The sequence below is a fragment of the Somniosus microcephalus genome, chromosome 2 (genome assembly GCF_052327205.1).
Source record: "Somniosus microcephalus isolate GS21.2 chromosome 2, FLI_Smic_1.0, whole genome shotgun sequence".
NCBI lineage: Eukaryota > Metazoa > Chordata > Chondrichthyes > Squaliformes > Somniosidae > Somniosus > Somniosus microcephalus.
This window is the reverse complement of record NC_140988.1, coordinates 27925451-27952137: the sequence shown is the minus strand read 5'-3', so window position 1 is coordinate 27952137 and position 26687 is coordinate 27925451. Positions and strand designations below refer to the sequence as shown.

The window sequence follows — 26687 nt, the reverse complement described above, 5'->3', positions numbered from 1 at the left end:
TCTCTCTCTCTCTTCTCTCCTCCTCTCTCTCTCTCCCCCACTCTCTCTCTCTCTCTCCTCAACAACACTCTCTCTCATCCTAATTCTCTCTCTCTCCCCTCTCTCTCTCTCTCTCCCTCCTCTCTCCCTCTCTCTCTCTCTCCCCAGACACAACACTCACTAATAATAATCTCTCTCACCCACATCAACACAACCCCCTCTCACTCACACCCCCTCCACTCTCTCTCCCCTACCAACTCTCACCAACACACCACTCACACCACACCCCTCCCCACAACACACCCCTACCAACACAACCCCCACCCCTCTCAACTACACACACTCACTCACCCACACTCACACCTCTCCACTCACAACCCTACTCACACACTCACACATCTCCCAACTCTCACCTACACACCCCAACCACTCCCAACACACACACACCCACCCCACAACTCACCACCTCACACATCCCAATCTCACACACACACACAACTCCCAACACACACACCCTCACACACACCCAACTCACACACAACACCTCCCCAATCACACACACCCCCACACTCACACTCACACTCCCCACAACTCACATCCACCCCACACCAACTCACACACCAACTCCCCAACACACACTCACCACACTCCACAATCACACACCCACTCCACACTCACTCACACTCTCACACCCACTCACACTCACTCACACTCCCACACACTCCACATCCCAACACACACTCACCACTCCCAACTCAACACTCACACACCCATCCACAACACACTCACACTCCCAACACACACACACTCCCACACACACACACACACTCCCACTCACACTACACCCCAATCTCTCTCTCTCACACTCCCAACTCTCTCTCTCTCTCACACACCCCAATCCACTCTCTCTCTCACACTCCCAATCTCTCACACTCACACTCCCAACTCTCTCTCTCTCTCACACTCCCAATCTCTCTCTCACACACTCCCAATCTCTCTCTCTCACACTCCCAACTCTCTCTCTCTCACACTCCCAATCTCTCTCTCTCACACTCCCAATCTCACTCTCTCACACTCCCAATCTCTCTCTCTCACACTCCCAATCTCTCTCTCTCACACATTCCCAATCTCTCTCTCTCACACTCCCAATCTCTCTCTCTCACACTCCCAATCTCTCTCTCTCACACACTCCCAATCTCTCTCTCTCTCTCTCACTCCCAATCTCTCTCTCACACTCCCAGTCGCTCTCTCACTCCCAATCTCTCTCTCACTCCCAATCTCTCTCTCTCTCACTCCCAATATCTCTCTCTCTCACACCCAGTCTCTCTCTCTCTCTCACACTCCCAATCTCTCTCTCTCTCTCTCTCACACTCCCAATCTCTCTCTCTCACTCCCAATCTCTCTCTCACTCCCAATCTCTCTCTCTCTCACTCCCAATCTCTCTCTCTCACTCCCAATCTCTCTCTCACACTCCAATCTCTCTCTCCTTCCCCCTCTCTCTCTCTCTCTCTCTCCTTCCCTCTCTCTCTCCTTCCCTCTCTTTCTCCTTCCCTCTCTCTCCTTCCGTCTCTCTCTCCTTCCATCTCTCTCTCTCTTTCCTTCCATCTCTCTCTCTCTCCTTCCCCCTCTCTCTCTCACTCTCCTTCCCCCCCTCTCTCTCTCTCTCTCTCTCCTTCCCTCTCTCTCTCCTTCCCTCTCTCTCATTCCCTCTCTCTCTCTCTCCTTCCCTCTCTCTCTTCCCCCCAGTCGCTCCCTCTCTCTCTTCCAACAACAACATGCCCTCGAGAAAGCCTCAGCACCGCTGGGCTCCCCCAGCTAGTATATATATATAGTAATCAAAAAAATTGTAGTTGTCTTTAAATTAAATTGCCTCTTTCATATGTTACAGATCCTGTTGGAAGATCTTGACCTAAGTGTGCCATTTCAAGTCAGCATCCAGACAGTTGGAGCCAATGGTTTGGTTTCTGGGAAGGTTAATATCCCGTTTCTGAACTGCCGACCACATCAGAAAGTTTTATCAGTACAGTCCTATCTTACACCGGCCAGTCAGACTAACGAGAGTTCGGAGACACTACAGGTACAAAGCACACTAATCAAATAGTCTGTATACAGTATACGATAGCAAAATACTGCGGATGCTGGAAATCCGAAATAACAACAGAAAACGCTGGAAAAACTCAGTAGGCCAGGGCAGCATCCGCGGAGAGAGAAACAGAGTCAACGTTTCAGGTCGAAACCCTTCGTCAAAACTGAGAAAAAAGCAGGAAATTAAACGGATGAAAAAGCAAGTTTGGGGGCTAGGAAATGGAGGGGGGGGGGGTGAAAGAATAAAAGGGAAGGTCTGTGAGAGGTGAAGAGACATTAAGAGATATTCAAGACGAGAGGAGAAGGTAATACAGTATTCTGCGGAATTGCTAACGTCTCCACCACAAAATTAAAAACGTTCATGACAGCCAATTATGTAACATGAAAATATCAGATGGTTGTTAAAGGAATATTGAGTGGTAAATCTTCTCACAAGACAGTTTTCAGGGGCACAAAGGATAATGTGACATTGCAGCCATGGTGTCCACTTTCATTTTCATTCCCTTATAGGGCAATGGTGGGACAAAATGAGCTGAGAGGCACCTGTATGTAGATCTAAACAACAGGATAAGTTGAACTACATTTATTTTTAGATTTCTATCAATTTTTGAAGCTGCTGCTTAATTATTTATCTTTTTATTTTGATATGTATAATTTACAAGTGGCAATTGGATCTATGTCAATCATGACCTAAGAAGAAATTAGGTTAAATATTAAAGGGAGCAGAAACCAAAGAGCAGGGCAACCTGATTTGAATATGTGGCTCTGATGTAGAGCTAGTGCTGGCACAGGCACTATGGGCTGAACCACTTCCTCCTGTGCTGAAACTTTTAAAACTTAAATCGTTTTTGGCTTAGATGTTATCATTGGCAATATCAGCAGACACTGAGCATGCTCGAATGATATTCCTCAGTCTCCTATTTTAGCAACGGCATTATCTTGTTTGAAATAAATGGTAATTGTGACAGTAATTTTCAGGTTTATATTGTTCACTGTGCAGCAACGCAAGGGACCAGAAACTCTGCGAGCCAATGTGTCATTATCACATTGCTGTTTGTGGGAGCTTGCTGTGTGCAAATTGCCTGCCATGTTTCCCATATTACAACAGCGACTACACTTCAAAAGTGCTTCATTGGCTGTAAAGCGCTTTGGGATCATGAAAGGCGCTATTTAAATGCAAGCCTTTCTTTTTTCTTCTAGTTGTGGTCTCATTACAAATTTGGCCCGTGCCATAGATATTCTCTCAGATAAGTGTTTATTTCTAAGGGTGTTTTTTTTTCTTCACCCACCATTATTCTCCTCTCCTCCCTTCAAAGTGCAGTTCTCCAGGCTGGGACCCCGCTGTCAACCCGCCGCCACGCGACTTCCCAGATGTTGGGTCTGTCAGGGCTGAACAGACCTGACACACAGGGGGAGGCAATTCAGGTCATTATGACCTTGATAACAGCCCATTAAAAAGTATTTTGAGCTCACCTTACCATTTTACGAGGTTGCCCACGGGGTTCACACTGCTCAGGGATCACGTCAGGTAAGCAGGTCGGGAGTTGTATGACCATGGAATCATCTCTTTACTTGACAGCTGCAAATGTGCTATAAAAGCTCCCATCTCACAGCTGATCACTTTCCAAGCTCAGAAGCTGTTGCTTATTGCATTTGGAAGACATAGTGAGTGTTATGCAGGTTGCAAGTGTTTGCAGCAAACTCGCTATCCAGTGTCACCTCATTGGAAATTGGAACAACCTCTCTCACCATTGACAGATCGCTTCTGTCATCTCAAATTTACCTGCCATCTACTACACTAGCATCGGTGCATTGAAACTATCTCACCTTGGTCCTCAGAATCCCACCATGATCAGCCCCAACACCAGCAGCACCAGGCACTCCAGTAGCACCAACAACAACAACCTTCTCCGCAATCAACTGATGCTGCACAAGACAGAGGGCATCAGCACCCGACCACATTGCTGCCCGGGATGCCAGGGATGGCCTCACCATGGCCAGATTTACTTCATTTGACACTGTACACCCTGACACCACCCCACACCAACACCATAAAGCATCCCTACAATGTCCAAGCCATTCCTTTCACACTCATCACCATTGTGGGGGGTACCGATATGTCTCACCATTCACTGCAACTCACTAAGCCACTTCCAAATGTGCACACAGATCTGTTCAAGAATGCAAAGTGTTGAAAATAAAGGTTTCAATGTTTGACACCACATTAACAGAAACTTTACTTGAACATTGGCTAAAACACACAAGTGCCTACTCGTGTGTGTTCGTTGGTATGATTGGACTAGGATGAGGGTGAGTGTGAGGGGTGGCTAATGAGATGGGGAAGTGATAATGTAGATCGAGAGGAATGGGTGGAGGTGCAAGGTAAGTTGGTGTGAGTAAGGATGTGCAGGAGTAGGGTAGGGAAGGCAGAGTGATGGGGATGTGATGAGTGGTACAGCAGGATGAGGTTGAGTGTGGCTTTGCAGTAATGTTTTGTGATCTATTGAGATCATTGAAAGGTTTGCTCCACTGCTGCCTGGTCCTCCTGATGACATCCCTGCTTGTGCCCTCCTGTGCAAGGTGCAACCAGGCTGCGTTGGGTCTCCTGGGGAGTTCTCTTCCGCCCATTGGAAAGGAGAAGAACCTCCCTGCATACTGTGACTCCCTCCCTAAGCATATGGAGGGAGTCATGGGAGAGCCTGGGTGCAGCCATGCACCTCTGTGCAGTGTTTGTCAGTGTTTGCAGCACCTCAATGCTGTAAAACGCTGACAGCACAACTGTCAAAATCAATTTGCGTGTGGTCCCTTTAAGGAAACCAGCTGATGACGCATCATCAAATGACATCATCAGACCCGCTTCCTTCAATTGGCCAGCAAACGCGGCAGACTGGCAAACCAGCCCAATTAACGTAAAATCATTCTACAGAGTGGGCTGGAGCCAGCAGCGGGATCAGGACCTGCCGAGGTAGGGGAAATCACGGTCTAAGTATTGAAAGTGGTGTTACGTGACAGCGATCTATGAATGCAGTTAAGTTTTCCCATAGATCGTTCTTGGTTTAAGTACTTCTTAGAGCTCTAAGTCAGCTCGAAATAAAAAAAACTATTATGAACCATAGGCACAGGAAGAATGTGTCACTGAGTATTTTACAAGGCTGCACTGTATACAGACTTCTTTACTTATCTGTAGTGCATACTTGTAGAAGTAATTATTAATGAAAGACTTGTATTTATATACCACCTCATTACATCTCTCAGAAATGTCTCAAAATGCTTCGTGTAGAATGAAATACTTTGAAATGCAGTCATTTTGTGCACATGAAGATCTAGAAACAGCAATGAGATGATGGACCAGTTGAGGCAGCAATGTTGGTCCGGAAACCAAGAGAACTCTCTGCTCTTCTTTGAATAGTACCATGGTTAATTTTTAATATCCATTTGAGCAGGACGACATCTCCCCTAAAGGGCAGAACCTCCAATAATGCAGCACTCCCTCAGTACGGCACTGAAATGTCAGCCTAAATTATGTAGTCAAGTCCTGGGATGGGGTTTGAACCCATAATATTCTGACTCAGAGGCAAAAATGCCCAATGAGCCAAACTGCTACATTTGTTGAATATTCCATTTGGTAGAATCATAAGATTTCACTCAGTGCGCCTAATGAAACAACCTTTCTTCTTTTGCTACTTAGGAAACCGGATTTACGCTCCCGCCAACACATCCTAAACAGAGAATGGTAAGACTAAATTAAATACGTTGATTTATGCTGTATTACCCAAATAATACTTGGACTACCCAGTGCAATGGGGCAGACTCTAGACTTTCAAACTGGAGTCCCTGGACCCAAAGAGTCCACTAGGAGATCTCTGTAGGTTCCTAAGATCATCAGATTTCTTTTTTCCCTGTATTTATTGATTTACTAGTGTTCTGTTTCTATTCTGTGTATTAATAAAACACATTTTCTGCAACGATAGCACTGTTATTTTGCAGATAGCTGATATTGTCTTTCAGAAGTTAGAACAGAGGAGTCCTCAGGAGTTTCCGAATAATTGCAGGTGTTAGATGATCTGATAAACACCCTCTCGGGTCTAATTTACAACAAAAGCTTGAATTTATATAATAATGCCTTTAACCTAGTAAAACGTACGAAGATGCTTCAAAGAGGCGCAAGGAAAGGGATGGACACTGAGCCAAAAATATTAGGAGGAGCGATCAAAAGCTTAGTCAAAGAGCTGAGTTTTAAGAAAGAGAGGAAAGGTGGAGCGGTCGAAGGGCTGAGCAGGGGAATTCCAGAGTGTGAGGCCTAGACTGGTTCTCTACTGGCTCCCCAAGCCCATCCTAAGTTTTTCACTGAGAAATCCTTCCTTTCCTCCCTGAGTCTCTGCACTGAGTGACTACTCCTCGGTGATTTCCATTTCCATCTCGACTCTCCTTTCCCTCTCTACTATGATTTCACTGATTTCCTGTCCACCCTAAACTTTTCCCTCCATATAAACTTCCTCACCCATTTTTATGGCCACCCCATTGAGTTTGCCAACTCACATGGCCTCTCTACTCCCATGGTCTTGATCACAAAAAAGACCATGTCCCACCACTTCATTGTATCCCTCACCATCCATACCCTCGCATCCCTTTCTAACTGCATTTCATTCTGCACCTGGCCCTGGAAAAAGCTCTGCCCTAATCACTTCCAATTGCACCTTCAAACTACCAACTGTCTAGCCTTTGGCCCTCTATTAGCCATGATACTTCTGCAGCTCTTGGTCTGCTCAAGCACTCCCTCTCCTCCACCTTTAATGTGCTTGTCTGCAGTACCTTTACCATCTCCCATCCTCATAATTCCCCCAGTATGGCCCACATCTTCACTCCCTCAGACCCAAGGAATAGACTTGAGTGTATCTGGCGCACAACTGGTTTGGCCATCCATTACCAGATCTGGCTAGAACACATCAAGTGCTATTGGGCCTCACTCTCCTCTGCCAAGTTCACTCAGTACTCTAGGATCATCCTGGAGTAAATATAACCCTCAGCTCCATTTTTTCCAGTACCAACCATTTCCTTATACCCCTGTCCCCTGCCCTCTCCACCCTCACCTCTAACAACAAGTGCAAAGAACTCATGGATGTGTTTGTTGCTCAGATTGAACCAGCCGCTTCTCACCCTTCCCCTTAACCACCAAGCTAAATCTCTACCCACACTCCTCAACAGTGAATTTTAATTCTTGTACAATTTTATCCAGGGCGGGACTATCCTGATGGCCCAGAAAATAAGGACACCGTGTGGTATAGTAGCAAACTACAGATCAGAAGGTCCAAGATTCAGTTCCTGGGTTGTGCAGAGTTAATTTCAGCTAGGGCAACAGTCAGGCCACTACAATAGGCCTCAGTGCCCTGGGCTAAGGAGGAGAAAAGCAAACGTAATTCCTGCTCCTGATTGTGAAGGGAGTATAGAGTCGGAATCCATTCCATTTGCACTCAGTCTCTTTTTGGGATTTAAATTTAGTTCTCCATAAACTCATGCATTCTGCCGTTGAATCCTGCAAGCATATTAAGTTCTTGCTGTTGAAAACCACTTTTTTGCTAGATCTGGTTTCAGCTCACTGCATCTGTGAGCTGCAACACGAGTCATTAAGCAGTCACGTCTGATACGGCATGCTGAGGAACTGTGCAAGAGTTCTGGCTGTGGTGATTACTCAGTTCCATCTCCTGCAATTGATGATTGTGAAAGTGTTAACCAGCCTAATTATATTTCGAATTCTAATCACAGGTTGGCATTTTAAGATTTCTGATACTATATTAACAAGGTGACATAAACCTTTCTGTGATAATCACCCTTTCTGTTTGTTCTGTAAACTTCCATTTGTTCTTATTCTCAGCTGGTTTCAATACCCAATCTAAGGCCTTCCTGGCTTAGTGGCCAGATAGAAAAGCCAGATTGAAATGATCCGTTCTCCTGTCTATATTCAAAACTACTGTACTTGCAAATCAACCAATGCCTTTGCTGTTGTGACTGATGTTTGTCATCATTGTGATGTTTGTAACATGATGTAGCCCTACCCTGTGGGATATCAGAAAAACAATGGCGAAGTGATGAATCAGAACTGGCTTCACTGATTTTCGTGTTATTGCCCTTCCTAATGTATATTGGAGATTAATGGGGAGATAACCCGTCAAACCAGTATTCCAACCGAAGATGTACGCTCATCTGCTTTGTTCATGTAATGGAATAGTTCTGATCGTCACTGTGTTTATACATAGTGCAGTAGGCATAGCAACAATGCACATTAGGAGTTTGCACAGCTTTCTCCTTCAAAAATAGACAACAACCTCCTCATTTCTTTTGGCCACGATCGATACACGACACAGGATGAAAGGGATCTGGAATTAGAAACGCATACATTTCATTGTGCAAAATCCTGTCTTTTAAACAGAGAATGCGTTGAGCCGATCAAACAACGGCACTAAACATCTTAGTGGGAAGACACTAGTGCTCAGAAGCAATTGTGTCAACTCACAGTTGATTCAATGGGCAAAGCCATTGCCTTGTGTGCCTACAAACCGCAAAGGTCCCAGGTTTGTGCTGTGTGGCAGTCCCGTGCTCTGTCTGAGTTGGCTGACATCAGCCAGAGCAGCAGTGGGGATAATACAACTGGTCTCGGTGCTCTTGGACTAGGGTCCCTGCCCCAGATTACAGTGACCTTGTTGGAAAGTGCACGTGTGTGGACGTCAGATGGAGATAGGATTGGGTTCAGTTGTGTCGAAGGCTATGTATCCTCCAAGGTGATACATATTCTTTGCAGAGTTCACACACAAAGAATAGGCACTTGGCCACAGTGCTGGGCAGCTGCCAGTACCTGTGGAGCCACTTCCAACATGTGCAGTGTTTTCAGGAGAGATGTGAAGAAAAATCATTTTAAAATGCTCAACGCAGTATTAATATAAATATAAATGCAGGCAGAATAAGTAGATTATTGCATTCTACTAAGCTTTAAAATGTGTTTGCAAATAGAGTAAGATCAAAACATTTAACAACAACTACTTGTGTTTATATAGCACCTTTAATGTAGTAAAACGTCCCACGACACTTCACAGGAGCATTATTGAATAAGGTTTGACACTGAGCCACATAATGAGATATTGGGACACGTGACCAAAAGCTTGGCCAAAGAGTTAGGTTTTAAGGAGTGTCTTAAAGGAGGAGAGAGAGGTGGAGAGGATTAGGGAGGGAATTCCAGAGCTTAGGGCCTAGGTAGCTGAAGGCATGGCTGCCAATGGTGGAGCAATGAAAATCAGGGATGTACAAAGGCCAGAATTGGAGGAATGTAGAGATTTTGGAGGGTTGCAGGGCTGGAGGAGGTTACAGAGATGGGGGAGTGGGGGTGGCGAGGGTGGAGGTGTGAGGCCATGGAGGGATTTAAAATCGAGGATGAGAATTTTAAAATAGAGATGTTGCTGAACCAGGAGCCAATTTAGGTCAGCACAAGATACAATGTAGGTCAATACAAGATAATTGAACTCAGAAATATTGCTTTAATTTGCAATAACAAAACCTTTCTACAGAAATGTATTTGGTTGCCTTGAAGTCTGTATTTTTTCTCCCAATATCGACTGGCCCTGAAGTTCTGCTGGTTGTGCTAGGTCTCCAAGAGTTTCTTCAATGCCTTGTAAGGGACTGAACCTCCACCCGCCCCTTGCGAGGTAAATGATGGGCAACGGCTGGGGCCAGGGGTGGGGACTCCCTAAGCTAGGAATTCCTGCTCTTGATCCACAGTCGAAACCCAGTGTTTGTGTGGTGGCCAAGTACACCCAGTGAGTGGAAGCATACCAACCTTCACAAGGGTGAATGTGGACACCAGCAGTCGGGTCCAGACAGCGGCCCTTCCACTGACCCTGCAAACTCTGGTGGGGTCGACACTGGAGGGTACAGTTGGGCGCAATTCTGGTATAATCACTGGGATCATGAACCGAGGAATTTCGGGGACGATATCTCCTGCTGTAACATCATGCAGGTGCGAGATGATTCTTAAAAGTTGAATATTTGATTACATCACTGTCAACAATCTGATGAATTATGGGGCGAAATCTGTTTCTAATTAACTAGGCTGATTGACCTTTGCTGTGACATTCTGTTAGAACTCTTTATAAAAAATCTGTGCCTTAGGTTCAAAACTCAGCAAAATCAACTTAACAAATTTGAGGATATCCATTTTATTGGTACTGTTTTAGAACATAAGAACATAAGAAGTAAGAGCAGGAATAGGCCATACGGCCCCTCGAGCCTGCTCCGCCATTCAATAAGATCATGGCTGATCATCGACCTCAACTCCACTTTCCTGCCCGATCTCCATATCCCTTGATTCCCCTAGAGTCCAAAAATCTATCGATCTCAGCCTTGAATATACTCAAAGACTCAGCATTCACAGCCCTCTGGGACAGAGAACTCCAAAGAGTCACAACCCTCTGAGTGAAGAAATTCTTCCTTATCTCAGTCTTAAATGGCCTACCCCTTATCGTGAGACTATGCCCCCTAGTTCAAGACACTCCAGCCAGGGGAAACAACCTCTCAGCATCTACCCTGTCAATCCCCTTCAGAATCTTGTATGTTTCAATGAGAACACCTCTCATTCTTCTAAACTCCAGAGAGTATCGGCCCATTCTGCACAATCTCTCGTCATAGGACAGCCTCTCATCCCAGGAATCAATCTAGTGAACCTTCGTTGCACCGCCTCCAAGGCAAGTATATCCATCCTTAGATAAGGAGACCAAAACTGTGCCCAGTACTCCAGGTGTGGTCTCACCAAGGCCCTGTACAATTGTAGCAAGACTTCCTTACCCTTATGCTCCAACCCCCTGGCAATAAAGGCCAACATGCCATTTGCCTTCCTTATTGCTTGCTGTACCTGCATGCTAGCTTTCTGTGTTTCTTGCACGAGGACACCCAAATCTCTCTGAACACCAACATTTGAAAGTTTCTCACCATTTAAAAAATATTCTGTTTTTCTATTCTTCCTACCAAAGTAAATAACCTCACATTTCCTTACATGATACTCCATCTGCCATCTTACTGCCCACTCACTTAGTCTATCTATATCCCTTAGCAGACTCTTTGGGGGAAAAATTCAGTTGGTTTGTGCCTCCCATTAGCGCCTTAAGAGGGCGCTAATGGGACGCAAAGCAACTAGTGCCCGTGCGCGGCAATATTTGCGCCGCTCACGAAATTAACTAGACATTTTGCGGTGGTGCTAAACACTACCGCCACGATCTCCTGCGCTGGCAGATCGTGACGTCAGTCGAGTGTGCAACGCCCCGGTAGCACCCCATTGAGTGGTGCCCCCTGCCTTACTGCCTGCCGCTAGCAATGACAGGTTGAGGGGAGCGTTTTGCAGTCGGGAAGGGACTGGGGGAGTGCTATTTAAAGGCGACCGCTTCCTGCCTTTTTTTGTTGGTGACATTTTTGTACCACGTATTCTGAGAGAGAGAGACTTCTGGAGAGATTCAACGCTGTGTAAAGGAGTTTTGGGTACTGAGCAGCACTTTGCAGGTTCATTTTGATTTGCCCTTCCTAGTATCGATTTAGAAGAGACTGTGGGGGCTGCATTCTGAGCTCTTTCCCTGGGCCTCTCCATTGTTCTTTCCAGCAGATTTGATGTACAGGTCTCTCCAGGCCGAGATTCAAGGCTGCAATGAGCAGGATGTGGATGGAGAGCAAGATCAACCCTCCCCTTTAAGAACTGGCCAGCGCCATTGTGTCTGTGTTCCATTGCTGACTGACATCACATGAGCTTCGCCAGCGCTCTGAGGTAATGCCTCGCTCCTTGGCCTTTGCGCCTTAAGACAGGTGTGTAACGCCTGATTTAGCGCTCCAATCACCTCCAGGGGCGATAAAAGCCAAGTTTGCAGTCAGAGGCGATAATTAGCGCCAGGCGCTAATCTTTGCGCCCGGCCGATAATTGCGCCCCAAATGGGGCGATACTGAATTTCTCCCCCTTTGTATTCTCCTCACAACTTACTGTCCCATCTAGCTTTGTATCATCAGCAAACTTGGATACATTACACTCGGTCTGTTCATCTAGGTCATTAATATAGATCTAATCATTTTACTTTGTCTAGAATTTTCATTAATGCTGATAGAAGGTTGTGAAATCTAAAATGCATTGGCCTAGAAATTGGTTCACGCTGGTTTGCTAATCCCTGCGCCTGAATGCTGTAGGGCCGAGGCACGCTCGATATTGAGCCTCATGCCTCATTTACATGAGGCCGGCAAGCTGCAGACGCCTGCTGGGTGTCCTCAGGCAGATCACCAGCGGAGGATTTGAATTTTTGGGCCTCGTGTAGGTCTTGAAAGAGGAGGGAAATGATTCAGAAGGAGGGATTGACTGTGGGAGGGGCGGGGTGAGGGTAATCGATCGGGAGAAGGAGGAAAGGGCGCCAGCTTTGTTCAGGACAGCTCGATTTTACAAATGGAGCCTGAAACAGGCGTTGGGTCCTCTTATTTGCACGTGCAAAATGTCTGACGTCTGCATCGGGCGTGGGCCCTGGACTCTTTTTCTGCCTTCTCCAATATAGCGGGTGGCACAGTTCCGACATGTAATAACTGCATGCCATATTGGATGCTTTGGCAATTATTTTCCACCTGAAAAACAGGCACAATGCCAGCAAATTTCTAGGCCATTAAAATCCCCAGTGCCTTCACAGCCCTTTTCAGTACAATATATTACATCAGATTCCAATGTCAAGATAAACCTGATACTGCTTGTTAGCTGGTTTGCCGATTGATGCGAACATGTGACTAAGCTACTTCCCAAGAGGAAAGTCACGTGATTGTTACCGTGGTGATCCATATAGTAACTCAATACTTAGACTTTTTTATTTGAATTAGCTATTTGACAGACGCACATTTTAGTGATTCATGTTTAGCGAGTGCGTGCGAGTTAATTGCTATAACTTTTGCTTTCTGAGAAAGTTAAAATGAATTAACCCTATTTTGGTTCAAAATACCAAGGTATTTAAAAAAAATATTGATGTTATTTTATCTCTAAAGTTAAAGGTTTGAATTTCATTTGGTCAGACCAATATTTACATATTTATCAGGTTATTTTAATCTGTATTTTGTTTTCCAACAGGTAGAGTTTTACGGTTTATTGTGACCCTTCAGATAATTTCCTTCTCAGATTCTAGGGTAGAAAGACAATCAGATTTAACACATATTGATCCTCACCAGTGATGGCCAGAGATAATTACTGCATAATAGCAGATACAGAGTACAGTGCAGTCGCGGTCAGCTAAAGGAATATAATACCAACATGCTTTGTAATTTGTAACAGAGAACAATAGAGTGGAATCTAGCATTTCTCTTCAAGCGATTATTTTTTTCCCTCTCCTATTATTGCTGGGTTATTTTTCAAACTTAGAAGTTAGACCATTTTCAGCAAACATGTCACTCTATTCTGTGGGAGAAATTAAGGCTCCGATTTTAAAGGGAGGGCAGGAACTGTGCGCGCGAGGCCCCGAAGCGGGCGGTGTGGCCGGAGAGTCTGGGGACTCTTAAAGGCGGGGCTTTATTTGCATAAACGTTCCGGAGGTCCCGCCCGAAACCTGGTCAGATTCACTACCTGGCCGGGGGGGTGACAGTGGGAATTTGGCGGCAGGAGGCAACCACTGGGGAGCCGTGGGAACGGTCCCTGGCAGTCAGAGAGAGCAGTGATCTGGAGGTGGGGGTGGGGAGGAGCGGTAGTTTCCAGATCTATCGGGGATCCGGTGGGGGGGGGTTTACAGGATGATCAGGGAAGCCGAGGCTGGGGGTACCAACAAGATCGAGGGTAGGCCGGGGCTACCGGTGGAAGCCCGAGGACTCCTTGAGGGACCTGGGGTAAGCAGTCCTGTTCCTTCAAGCCCACAAGGAGTTCTAACAGAAGTAATTTTTAAAGACTTACCATGGCCTCTTCTGGCCAGTCGACACCTCCCACCGTAGATCTGCTGCCAGGCTGCAGACAGTGCAGAATTCCCCAACTTCAAGTGAATATTACATCACGGTGCCGACGACTTTTGAATATTAGGAACTCCACCCCCCTCCCCCCTCCCCAATCCCCGATAACCCTGGAACCCCCCCACCACTGCAGGAGCCTCGTCGATGGCCTGATTCCCCCTCATAAAAATTACGCAGGGAAATGCGGCAGGTTGGACCCGGGGGGTAGAAATTTCAAATTTTAACCCCTCCCATGCACCATTCTCACTGGGTGAAGGGGGTTAAAATCCTGACCTAAATCTATGAAGTGCCATTTGCAGAAAAATAGGAAACGTCTGGGTCATTTGCTTATCCTGAGATCTTGAAAGGCTTATGGTTTTAACAGAGCTCCTGCACTGAGTGCTGCCTTTAACAACTGGTGTTTGAACTACTCAGTTAAAAACTTTAACCCAAAAAAATGGACTGACAACCAGGGACGTGAGACTTCAGTGACTGGAGAGACTAGAGAAGCTGGGGTTGTTCTCCTTAGAGCAGAGAAGGTTCAGGGAGATTTAACAGAGGTGTTCAATCTCTATCGTAGAGGGTTTTGAATAACGTAAATAAGGAGAAACTGTTTCCACTGGCAGGAGGGTTGGTAACCAGAGGACACAGATTTAAAATAACAACAGAAAATGCTGGAAAAACTCAGCAGGCCAGGCAACATAGGTGGAGAGAAATTAGAGTCGACGTTTCGGGTCTAACCCTTTTTCAAAATTGGAAAGGAAATGAAATAGATCAAAAGGCAGGGCTGGGACAGAACAAAAGAAGTGAAGAGACATTAAGAGGTATTCAAAATGAGACGAGATGGTGATAGGCCTGGTGGAGACAAAAGACGGCTCAGATTAGGTGTGAAATGTACTGGCAGAATGAGAGACAGCTGCCATGTGGGAGAGAGAAAAAAAAGGAAAGGGGTGGGAAGGGAAAAACCAAAACAAAGGGGTGGATAAAAAATATAAGTAAAAATGTAATGGGGCCGAGGTTATGATCTGAAATTGTTGAACTCGATATTGAGTCAGGAAGGCTGCAAAGTGCCTAATCGGAAGATGAGGTGCTGTTCCTCGAGTTTACGTTGAGCTTCCATGGAACAATGCAGGAGGCCAAGGACGGTGAGGTCCGAGTGGGAATGGAGTGGTGAATTAAAATGACAGGCGACCGGAAGCTCGGGGTCACCCTTACGGACTGAACAGCGGTGTTTCGCAAAGCGGTCACCCAATTTGCGTTTGGTCTCCCCAATGTAGAGGAGACCGCATCGTGAGCAGCGAATACAGTATACTAGATTGCAAGAAGTACAAGTAAATTGCTGTTTCACCTGGAAGGGGTGTTTGGGGCCCTGGACAGTGGGAAGGGGGGAGGTATAGGGGCAGGTGTTACATCTCCTGCGCTTGCACGGGAAGGTGCCAGGCGAAGGGGAAGGGGTGCTGGGGGTGATAGAGGAGTGCACTAGGGTGTCTCGGAGGGAGCGGTCCCTACGGAATGCTGAAAGGGGAGGGGAGGGGAAGATGCATTTGGTGGTGGGATCACTTTGGAGGTAGCGGAAATGGCAGAGGATGATCCGTTGAATGTGGAGGCTGGTGGGGTGAAAGGTGAGGACAAGGGGAACCCTATCATGGTTCCGGGAGGGAGGGGCAGGGGTGAGGGCAGAAGTGCGGGAGATAGAACGGTTGAGGGCCGTGTCAACCATGGTAGAGGGGAATCCTCGGTTGAGGAAAAAGGAAGACATGTCGGAAGCACTGGTGTGGAAGGTGGCATCGTCGGAGCAGATGTGGCGGAGACGGAGAAACTGGGAGAATGGAATAGAGTCCTTACAGGAGGCGGGGTGGGAGGAAGTGTAGTCCAGGTAGCTATGGGAGTCAGTGGGCTTGTAGTGAATATTGGTCAATAACCTATCCCCAGAGATGGAGACGGAGAAGTCGAGGGAGGGAAGGGAAGAGTCAGAGATAGACCATGTGAAGATGAGGGAAGGGTGGAAATTGGAGGCAAAGTGAATGAAATTGTCTAGTTCAGGGCGAGAGCAGGAAACGGCACTGATACAGTCATCAATGTATCGGAAAAGGAGGTGAGGAAGGGGACCTGAGTAGGACTGGAACAAAGAATGTTCCACATATCCCACGAAAAGGCAGGCATAGCTAGGACCCATGCGGGTACCCATAGCAACACCTTTGATTTGGAGGAAATGAGTGGAGTCAAAGGAGAAGTTGTTCAATGTGAGAACAAGTTCAGCCAGGCGGAGGAGGGTAGTGGTGGATGGGGACTGGTCGGGCCTCTGTTCAAGGAAGAAGCGGAGCGCCCTCAGGCCATCCTGGTGGGGATGGAAGTGTAGAGGGGTTGTACGTCCATGGTGAAAAGGAAGCGGTTGGGGCACAGATTTAAGGTTGGCAAAATTGTAAGATGGGAGGAGGGATCTACAAGAAATGAAACCAGCCTAAATATAAACAAAACAGGAAAGGAGAGCATAGAAAAGGGTAAAGTAAGGAAGGATATTGATGGCCGGGAAATAAATGGAGTTATAGAACAGGAGTGTAAAAAGATGGTTAACAATAAAGTGAAAGGAACAGCTATTAAAAATGAGTGAAACTGTACAGCAATACACACAGTATCTGTAATAAAACAGGGGAGCTGGAGGCAATCATGCGTTATGAGGAACCAGACATAGTAGGGATTACTGAGACATGGCTACAGAAAAATCAGGACAGGGAATTAAATATTGCAGGATATAACAAATTTAGAAAAGATAGAGAGGAAAAAGGGGAGGTGGAGTAGCTGTACTTATTAGGGATAACATAATGGCAGTAGAAAAAGTGACGCAGCTATCAGCAAGACAGAAATAGAATCCATGTGGCTAGAGATAAAAATAATACAGGATCAATCACACTAATAGGGGTAGTCTACAGACCACCTAATAGAAGGGATGTGGAAGAAGAAATATGCAAACAAATTAGGGAAATGAGTAAAAAACAGATTAATAATCATGGGGGATTTCAACTACACTGATATTAATTGGACAGAAGAGGTAGTTAAAGGGGATAAGGGAATGGAGTTCCTACAATGTGTACAGGACTCCTTTCTAACCCAATATGTAAAAAGCCAAATAAGGGAGGATTTGCTCTTAGATCTAGTAATGGCGAATGAACCAGAGCAGATAAGAGAAGTAAAAGTAGGTGAACATATAAGCAATAGATGGCATTAAACGGGAAATTAGAGATGCGTGCAATAAGGACACAGCAGTTATCATGGGTGACTTTAATCTACATATAGATTGGTCTAATCAAATTAGTAACAATACTGTGGAAGAGGAATTCCTAGAGTGTGTACGGGATGGTTTCCTGGACCAATATGTCGAGGAACCAACTAGAGATCAGGCCATCTTAGACTGGGTATTATGTAATGAGAAAGGATTAATTAGCAATCTTGTTGTGCGAGGCCCCTTGGGGAGGAGCAATCATAATATGATAGAATTCTTCATTAAGATGGAGAGTGAAGTAGTTGATTCAGAGACTTGGGTACTGAATTTAAATAAAGGAAACTATGATGGTATGAGGCGCGAGTTGGCTAGGATGGATTGGGGAATGTTACTTAAAGGGTTGACGGTGAATAGGCAATGGCAAACACTTAAAGATCGCATGGATGAACTACAGAATTTGTTCATCCCTGTTTGGCATAAAAATAAAACAAAAAAGGTGACTCAACATTGGCTAACAAGGGAAATTAGGGATAGCATAAGATCCAAGGAGAGGACATATAAATTGGCCAGAAAAAGCAGCAAACCTGAGGTTTGGGAGCAGTTTAGGATTCAGCAAAGGAGGACAAAGGGATTAATTAAGAGGGGGAAAATAGAATATGAGAGTAAGCTTTCAGGGAACATAAAAACTGACTGTAAAAGCTTTTATAGATATGTGAAGAGAAAAAGATTGGTAAAGTCAAGCGTAGGTCCCTTGCAGTCAGAATCAGGGGAATTTATAATGGGGAACAAAGACATGGCAGACCAATTAAATACATACTTTGGTTCTGTCTTCACAAAGGAGGACACAAATTACCTCCCAGAGATGTCGGTGAACATAGGGTCTAATGAGAGGGAGGAACTGAATGAAATCAGTATTTGTAGGGAAATGGTGTTAGGGAAATTGAAGGCCGATAAATCCCCAGGGCCTGATAATCTACATCTTAGGGTACTTAAGGAAGTGGCCCTAGAAATGGTAGATGCATTGCTGGTCATCTTCCAAAATTCTATAGACTCTGGAACAGTTCCCATGGATTGGAAGGTAGCTAATGTAACCCCACTATTTAAAAAAGGTGGTAGAGAAAAATTGGGGAATTATAGACCGGTAAGCCTGACATCGGTAGTGGGGAAAATGCTAGAGTCCATTATAAAAGATGTAATAGCAGAGCACTTGGAAAACAGTGACAGGATCGGAGAAAGTCAACATGGATTTACGAAAGGTAAATCATGCTTGACTAACCTACGGGAATTTTTTGAGGATGTAACTGGTAGAATAGATAAGGGAGAACCAGTGGATGTGGTGTATTTGGACTTTCAGAAGGCTTTCGATAAGGTCCCGCATAAGAGACTAGCGTGCAAAGTTAAAGCACATGGGATTGGGGGTAAGATACTGTCTTGGATAGAGAACTGGTTGGCTGACAGGAAGCAAAGAGTTGGAATAAATGGGTCTTTTTCCGAGTGGAAGGCAGTGACTAGTGGGGTACCGCAGGGATCGGTGCTAGGACCCGAGCTATTCACAATATATATTAATGATCTAGACGAGGGAACTAGATGTAATATCTCCAAGTTTGCAGATGACACAAAGCTGGGTGGGTGTGTGTGCTGTGAGGAGGATGCAGATAAACTCCAGTACGATTTGGACAGATTGGGCGATTGGGCAGATGCATGGCAGATGCAGTATAATGTGGATAAATGCGAGGTTATCCACTTTGGTGGCAAAAACAGGAAGGCAGATTATTATCTGAACGGCAATAGATTGGGAAAAGGCGAAGTGCAACGAGACCTGGGTGTCCTTGTGCACCAGTCGCTGAAGGTAAGCATGCAGGTGCAGCAGGTGGTTAAGAAGGCAAATGGTATGCTGGCCTTCATAGCGAGAGGATTCGAGTACAGGAGCAAGGATGTCTTGCTGCAGTTGTACAGGGCCTTGGTGAGACCACACCTTGAGTATTGTGTGCAGTTTTGGTCGCCTTATCTGAGGAAGGATGTTCTTGCCATGGAGGGAGTGCAACGAAGATTCACCAGACTGATACCTGGGATGGCAGGAATGACGTATGAAGAGAGATTGGGTCGATTAGGCTTATATTCGCTAGAGTTTAGAAGAATGAGAGGGGATCTCATTGAAACTTATAAAATTCTAACAGGACTAGACAGACTAGATGCCGGAAGGCTGTTCCCGATGGCAGGGGAGTCCAGAACCAGGGGTCACAGTCTAAGGATAAGGGGTAAGCCACTTAGGACTGAGATGAGGAGGAATTTCTTCACCCAGAGAGTGGTGAACCTGTGGAATTCTCTACCACAGAAGACAGTTGAGGCCAGTTCATTAAATATTTTGAAGAAGGAGTTAGATATATTTCTTAAGGCTAAGGGGATCAAGGGATATGGGGAGAAAGCAGGGACAGGGTACTGAATTTGGATGATCAGCCATGATCGCATTATCCACTTTGGTGGCAAAAACAGGAAGGCAGATTATTAAGTCCATATTTAAGAAAAGATATACTTGCTCTTGAGGCAGTTCAGAGAAGGTTCACTCTGTTGATTCCAGAGATGAGGGGGTTGACTTATGAGGAAAGGTTGAGTAGGTTGGGCCTCTACTCATTGGAATTGAGAAGAATGAGAGGCGATCTTATCAAAACATATAAGATTGTGAGGGGGCTTAATCGGGTGGATGCGGTGAGAATGTTTCCACTGATGGGTGAGACTAGAACTAGGGGGCATAGTCTTAGAATAAGGGGCTGTTCTTTCAAAACTGAGATGAGGAGAAACTTCTTCACTCAGAGGGTGGTGAATCTATGGAATTTGCTGCCTCAGAGAGTTGTGGAAGCTGCGACATTAGATAAATTTAAAACAGAGATGGACAGTTTCCTAGCTGATAAGGGAATAAGGGGTTACGGGGAGAGGGCAGGGAAGTGGACGTGAGTCTAGGTTCGGATCAGCCATGATCCTATTGAATGGCGGAGCAGGCCCGAGGGGCCGAATGGCCTGCTCCTATCTTCTATGTTTCTATAATGGTGACCATAATATAATACGCTTTAAAATAATAATTGAGAAGGACATAAGTATGATGAAGACCAGGTTAATAGATTGGAGAAAAGCTGATTTAGAAGGTCTGAGAACAGAACTGTGGAAAATAAAATTGACAACAATATTGGTAAACAATGACATAGTACAGCAATTGGGAAACATTTAAAACGGTGTTCAACAGAGTCCAGGAAAAATATATTCTGCTAAAAAACAAGAACAAACTAAACACTAATGAGACCCCATGGATGAATAAAGCCATAAGGGGAAAAAATGAGGGTAAGGAAAGAGACATACATTAAGTACATGTACAGCAGGGGAGAGCATGATAAGGGAAAATACAAAGAGATTAGGAAAGAAGTCAAAAAAAATTAGGAAGGCAAAGAGGAACTATGAAATTAAATTATTAAGGAACATAAAACAAAATAGTAAAATATTTTACAGGCACATCAATAAAAAAAGGAAGGGTGGGATGGGAATAGGGCCACTAAGGGATGGACAAAATAATAATACAGGCAGTGATAGAGAGATGGCAGAAATATTAAATAGTTACTTTGCCTCGGTATTTGCCAGGGAGATAGAACAGATGGTAATGACATTGGATCATGAGATTAGTAATGAAATAACTGCATTTAAAATAAAAAGAGGAGATATATTAAATAAGCTAATCAAACTCAAAGAGGAAAATACCCCTGGTCCAGATGGATTACATCCACACATTTTAAAAGAATCTCGGGAAGGAATAGCAGAGCCATTACTACACATATTTAATAATTCATTAGAAAAAAGTGTAGTGCCAGAGGACTGGTGGATAGCTAACATAATACCTATATTTAAGAAGGGAGATAAAACATGTCCAGGGAACTATAGATCAGTCAGCTTAACATCCCTACTAAAGGAGAAAATAGCAGAACATCTAGAAGCCAAAAGTATAATTATGAATAGTCAGCATGGATTTCAAAAGGGAAAGTCTTGCTTGACCAACCACATTGAATTTTTTGAAGAGGTAACAGAGAGAATAGACAAGGGTAATGCAGTAGATGTAATTTATCTAGATTTTCAAAAGGCCTTCGATAAGGTACCACATAATAGACTAATGAATAAGGCTAGAGAGTGTGGAGTCAGTGGACAAGTAGCAGAATGGATAGCTAGTTGGCTTCAAGACCGAAAGCAGAGAGTAGGGGTAAAGGCTAACTATTCATAGTGGCAGAAGGTGGGTATTGGTGTTCCACAAGGATCAGTGCTGGGACCACTGTTGTTCACAATTTAGACTTTGGAATCAAAAACACAATTTCTAAATTTGTGGATGACACCAAATTGGTGGTGGTGGGGGGGCGGGGGGTTAGTTAATACTGAGGAGGTCTGTAACAAATTACAGGAAGACATTAATAAACTTGCAGAATAGGCATATAATTGGCAAATTAAATTCAACACAGATAAATGTGAGATAACATTTTGGTAGGAAGAATAGGGAGGTCACTTTATTACTTGGAGGGTGCGAGTCTGGGTGGGGTAGAGGAGCAAAGGGATCTCGGAGTACAAATACGCAAGTCACTAAAAGTAGCGACACAGGTTAACAAGGCCATAAAAAAGCAAAGCAGACACTAGGGTTTATTTCTAGAGCAATAGAATTGAAAAGTAATGAAGTTATGCTAAACTTGTATCGAACCTTGGTTAGACCACACTTGGAGTACTGCATACAATTCTGGTCGCCATATTCTAAAAAGGATATAGAGGCACTGGAGAGGGTGCAGAGAAAAGTTACAAGGATGATACCAGAAATGCAAGGGTATACATCTCAGGAAAGGATGAACAGGCTGGGTCTCTTTTTGCTTGAAAAAAGTAGGCTGAGGGGTGATCTAATAGAGGTCTTTAAAATTATGAAAGGTTTTGATAGAGTAGATACAGAGAGAGTGATTCCACTTGTGGGGAAGAGCATAACTAGAGGCCATCAATATAAGATAGTCACCAAGAAATCAAATAGGGAATTTAGAAGAAACTTCTTTACCCAGAGAGTTGCGGCAAATAGTATAGATGCATTGAAGGGGAGGCTAGATAAGCATATGAGGGAGAAGGGAATAGAGGATTATGCTGAGAGAATTAGCTGAGGAAAGACGGGAGGAGGCTCGAGAGAAGCATAAACGCCGGCATGGACTGGTTGGGCCGAATGGCCTGTTTCTGTGCCGTATATCCTATGTAATCCTGTGTAAACTTGGCAAAAGAACCAGCGGCAAGATGAGGAGAAATTGTTTTACACAGCAAGTTGTTATGATTTGGAATGCATTGCTGGAAAGGGTGGTGGGAGCAGATTTAATAAAAATTTGGAAAAAGGAATTTGATAAATACTTGAAGGGGGAAATTTTGCAGGGCTGTGGGGAAAGGGTAGGGGAGTGGGACTAATTGGATAGCTCTACCAATGAGCCGGCACAGGCATGATGGGCCAAATGGCTTCCTTCTGTGCTGTATCATTCTATGATTCTATGGCTGGTCTATAAACAGACCAAAAAGAGCTCTCCCCCTCTGCTGCACTGAAATGGTTGAACATAGGTTTACATGGAGGAGTCTTAGAACTAGGATGATTGCAATAACTACATATTGAACAGCAATAAGCAGCTGAAAATTCTAATGCGATACGGACTTACAATCCCTAATGCTTACGGTATCATTTCTTTTTAAACTTGGAACTTAATCTCACACTGATCCAATCGTATCTAGTAGTCCACCAATTTTTCTTTTACAACTATTTAAGTTTTGAAGGTTGCTCTTTTTTTTAAAGAAGCGTTCTTATTTATTTCAGTTGCAAAAACTGTTTTTATTCACTTCGGGCCGTGATTCTCTGCTATTGACTCGGAGCAGTCACTGTAGCATTGAACTATTAGGCATCAATAGGTATGGGGAGAGAGCGGGAATATGGTATTGAGATAGAGGATCAGCCATGATCATATTGAATGGCGGAGCAGGCTCGAAGGGCCGAATGGCCTACTCCTGCTCCTATTTTTCTATGTTTCTAACTGTCTTTATCTGAGAGAAAGAAAGACTTGCATTTATATAGCGCCTTTCACGACCACTGGACGTCTCAAAGTGCTTTACAGTCAGTGAAGTACTTTTGAAGTGGAGTCACTGTTGTAATGTGGGAAACGCGGCAGCCAATTTGCGCACAGCAAGCTCCCACAAACAGCAATGTGATAATGACCAGATAATCTGTTTTTGTTATGTTGATTGAGGGATAAATATTGGCCAGGACACTGGGGATAACTCCCCTGCTCTTCTTCAAAATAGTGCCGTGGGATCTTTTACATCCACCTGAGAGAGCAGACGGGGCCTCGGTTTAACCTCTCATCCAAAAGACGGCACTTCCAACAGTGCAGCACTCCCTCAGCACTGCACTGGAGTGTCAGCCTAGCTTTATGTGCTCAAGTCCCTGGAGTGAGACTGATGTGATTTTCTTCAGAAAAAGGAGTTAGCATTTCCCAATAAATCTTACTTATGTTATAAGGCCTTCATGAAAATGTTTCCGCTTGTGGGGGTGTCCAAAACTAGGGGCCATAAACATAAGCTAGTCATCAATAAATTCAGTAGGGAATTCAGGAGTAACTTCTTTACCCAGAGAACGGTTAGAATGTGGAACTCGCTATCGCAAGGAGTAGTTGAGGCAAATAGAATAAATGCATTTAAGGGAAAGTTAGATAAACACATGAGGGAGAAAGGAATAGAAGGTTATGCTGATGGCGTTAGATGAAGAGGGGTGGGAGGAGGCTCATGTGGAGCATCAACACCGGCATGGACCAGTTGGGCCGAATGGCCTGTTTCCGTGCTATAAATTCTAAGCAATTCTACGTAAAAGTAACATCTTAATTACTAGTGATAATGGGCACACTTACCTTTCAGACTTATGGCCATTACACCTTTGTTTATTTATGCTAATTATGCACTCCACTGGATCATACTTCAGTGAAACACAGTAAAGCCCTATCATATCACTGGATATTCAGAAATACAGCCATGCACAGCTAGCATGTAACTTAACAGAAAAACTAAATTGTCCTTTGTTAAAAAAAAACTATTCTCAGAAACAATTTTGTTCCCTAAGTGATTGTTGCAGTGTTGCTAATTATTTGTTCATTAAAATTCTTACAGTTGTTAAAGGAAAACTTTGGTGTCCATAAGGGTTTTCAGGATTTCAACATAAGGTGTAAAAATCTCAGGGAAACAGAAATGATCCCCTGTATATAAAATAACATGCATATGTAGTGAGTGTTATCAAATGTCGTATGTTTAATCTATGCTAGAGTCTTCAAAGCCCTGTTAGCTTTCTCAGTCAGCATTTTACAAGCCTGTGCAAATCCTGTGCCAATGAAGATCAGCATGTGACAAGGACAAAAGTGTCCAAATCCGATTAGTAATGATAAGTACAGTCTGGAGTGTTGAATGTGCCAGTGACATTATTGTAGTTAGTATTAAATGTAGGCATTTTTTTTTCTCTTTTCCAGTTCATTGCTGTTTATGACTATAATCCATTGCAAGACAGCCCCAATATTCATCCTAGCCACGAACTGGCTTTTAAAGAGGGGGATCTCATTTGGGTGTATGGAAAGCAAAGGAGAGATGGCTTCTGTGAGGCAGAGGTAAGCAGCTTATTTTGCTTAACAGTTACATTTGTATATCACCTGGAAACTTTTGGCTTTCAAGGGAAAGGGGTTTAGGGAAAGAGTTTCAGAGGGCAGGGCATGATACGAACATATGAACAATGACAAACAGGAATAGACCCTGTGGTCCATCCAACCTGTACTACACAATTGTGCTACCTTGTGCATCACACTATATATACTCTCTACCCCACACTGTGATCTTTTGGAAGAGGTGAAAAACCAGATAAAAACCCAGGCTAATTTGGAGGAAAATATCTGGGAAATTCCTCTCCGACCCGCTAAGGCAATCAAAACTAATCCAGGAGATCACTCTGGCCCTGATAATTTTATGCTGTACCTACCTTTTGCAAGAGGTGTTCTCCACCCCAGCCAGAAACAGATCCAGTTCTCACTTGAAGGAATTCAACGAATCAACATCCACCGCATGAGCTGGCAGCCTGTTCCAGAGGTCCACTATTCTCTGGGAAAAGAGCCACCCCCTGACATCTAACCTAGATCTGGCCTTGTACAACTTAAAATTGTGACCCCTGGTCCTCCCTAACCTGTTTAATTGGCACAAACTCAACTGGAACACAATCTATTCCCTTCGTCATCTTATAAACCTTGATCATATCATCCTTAAGTCTACGCTTCTCTAAACTGTAGAGTCCAGCTCTTTTAACCTATTGCGATAATTAAGATGCTTCAAACTGGGAATTAATCTAGTCGCCCTCTTCTGCACCCTTTCCAAAGCCTCAATATCACCCACCTTGTGAGGAGACCAAAACTGGACACAGTATTCTAACTGAAGCCTGACCAAGGTTTTTTACAAGGGCAAAAGAGTGTGCTTTGTCTTATGGTTAGTTGTCCTATAAATGCACCCCAACACCCTATTCGCTCTAGCTATCGCTTCACGGCATTGCTCATGAAACTTTAGAGATCCACGCATCAACATCCGCCTGAAGCAGTCAAACATCATCTGCAGTCTTGATACTAGCACAAATCTTAATATCATCTGCAAACTTGCAGATTGTGCCCTCAACACCTTCATCTAGATCATTAATAAAAATAGTAAAGAGCAACAGTCCTAAGCTGATCCCTGAGGGACACCACTGGTGACCGGTCCCCAAACAGATCCAAATCCATCGAAAAGGTATTTTCTGCTTACAGCCTTCCAGCCAGTTCTCAATCCAGCTCAGTATATTACCACTAATACCGGAGGCTTGGATCTTGTAGAGAAGCCTCTTCTGCGGTACCTTGTCAGAAGCTTTTTTGAAATCTAAGTAGACAATGTCTATTGGTCTTCCCTCATCCACCATCTTGGTGACTTCTTCAAAAAAATATAATAACATTTGTAAGACATGACCTCATTTTTGAAGCCACGTTGGGAGTCCCTCTATCCTCTATCACTCTATCTACCTAATCATATATTGCATCCCTAATGCTTCTTTCAAGCATATTTCCTAGTACTGATGTCAAACTAATGGGCCTATAGTTACCTGGGTCTGTCTTGTCTCCTTTTTAAAAGGTTTTGTGATGGCACTGCCACCAATGGTGGCGGGAAGAGTAGACCAAATATAAAACAAGGAAGTTGCAAGCTTTGACATAGACTATAAATACAAATAATATTTGCATTTATATATTACCTTATCACATCAAAATGTTTCAAGGCCAAGGAGGGATTTGTAAATGTGAACAAGGATTTTGAAATCTGTGTGCTTGGGGGATTGGAAGCTAGTGGAGGTCACTAAGAACTGGGG

The 26687-nt window shown here is 44.3% G+C and overlaps 1 protein-coding gene across 3 annotated transcripts in view; it reads left to right on the top strand.

The window, feature by feature from the left end:
* LOC147122627 (uncharacterized) overlaps positions 1 to 26687 on the top strand; it is a 191627-nt gene that overhangs the window by 134793 nt on the left and 30147 nt on the right. For 2 of the 3 annotated variants that reach the window (XM_086007983.1, XM_086007975.1), the window contains 3 exons: positions 1868 to 2056; positions 5753 to 5797; positions 24790 to 24924. In XM_086007983.1, coding sequence (XP_085864109.1) covers positions 1868 to 2056; positions 5753 to 5797; positions 24790 to 24924 — 369 coding nt within the window. Of the gene's footprint in view, positions 1 to 1867; positions 2057 to 5752; positions 5798 to 7644; positions 7828 to 24789; positions 24925 to 26687 lie in introns of those variants that run through there. The other variant, XR_015081008.1, reaches the window with a different exon arrangement.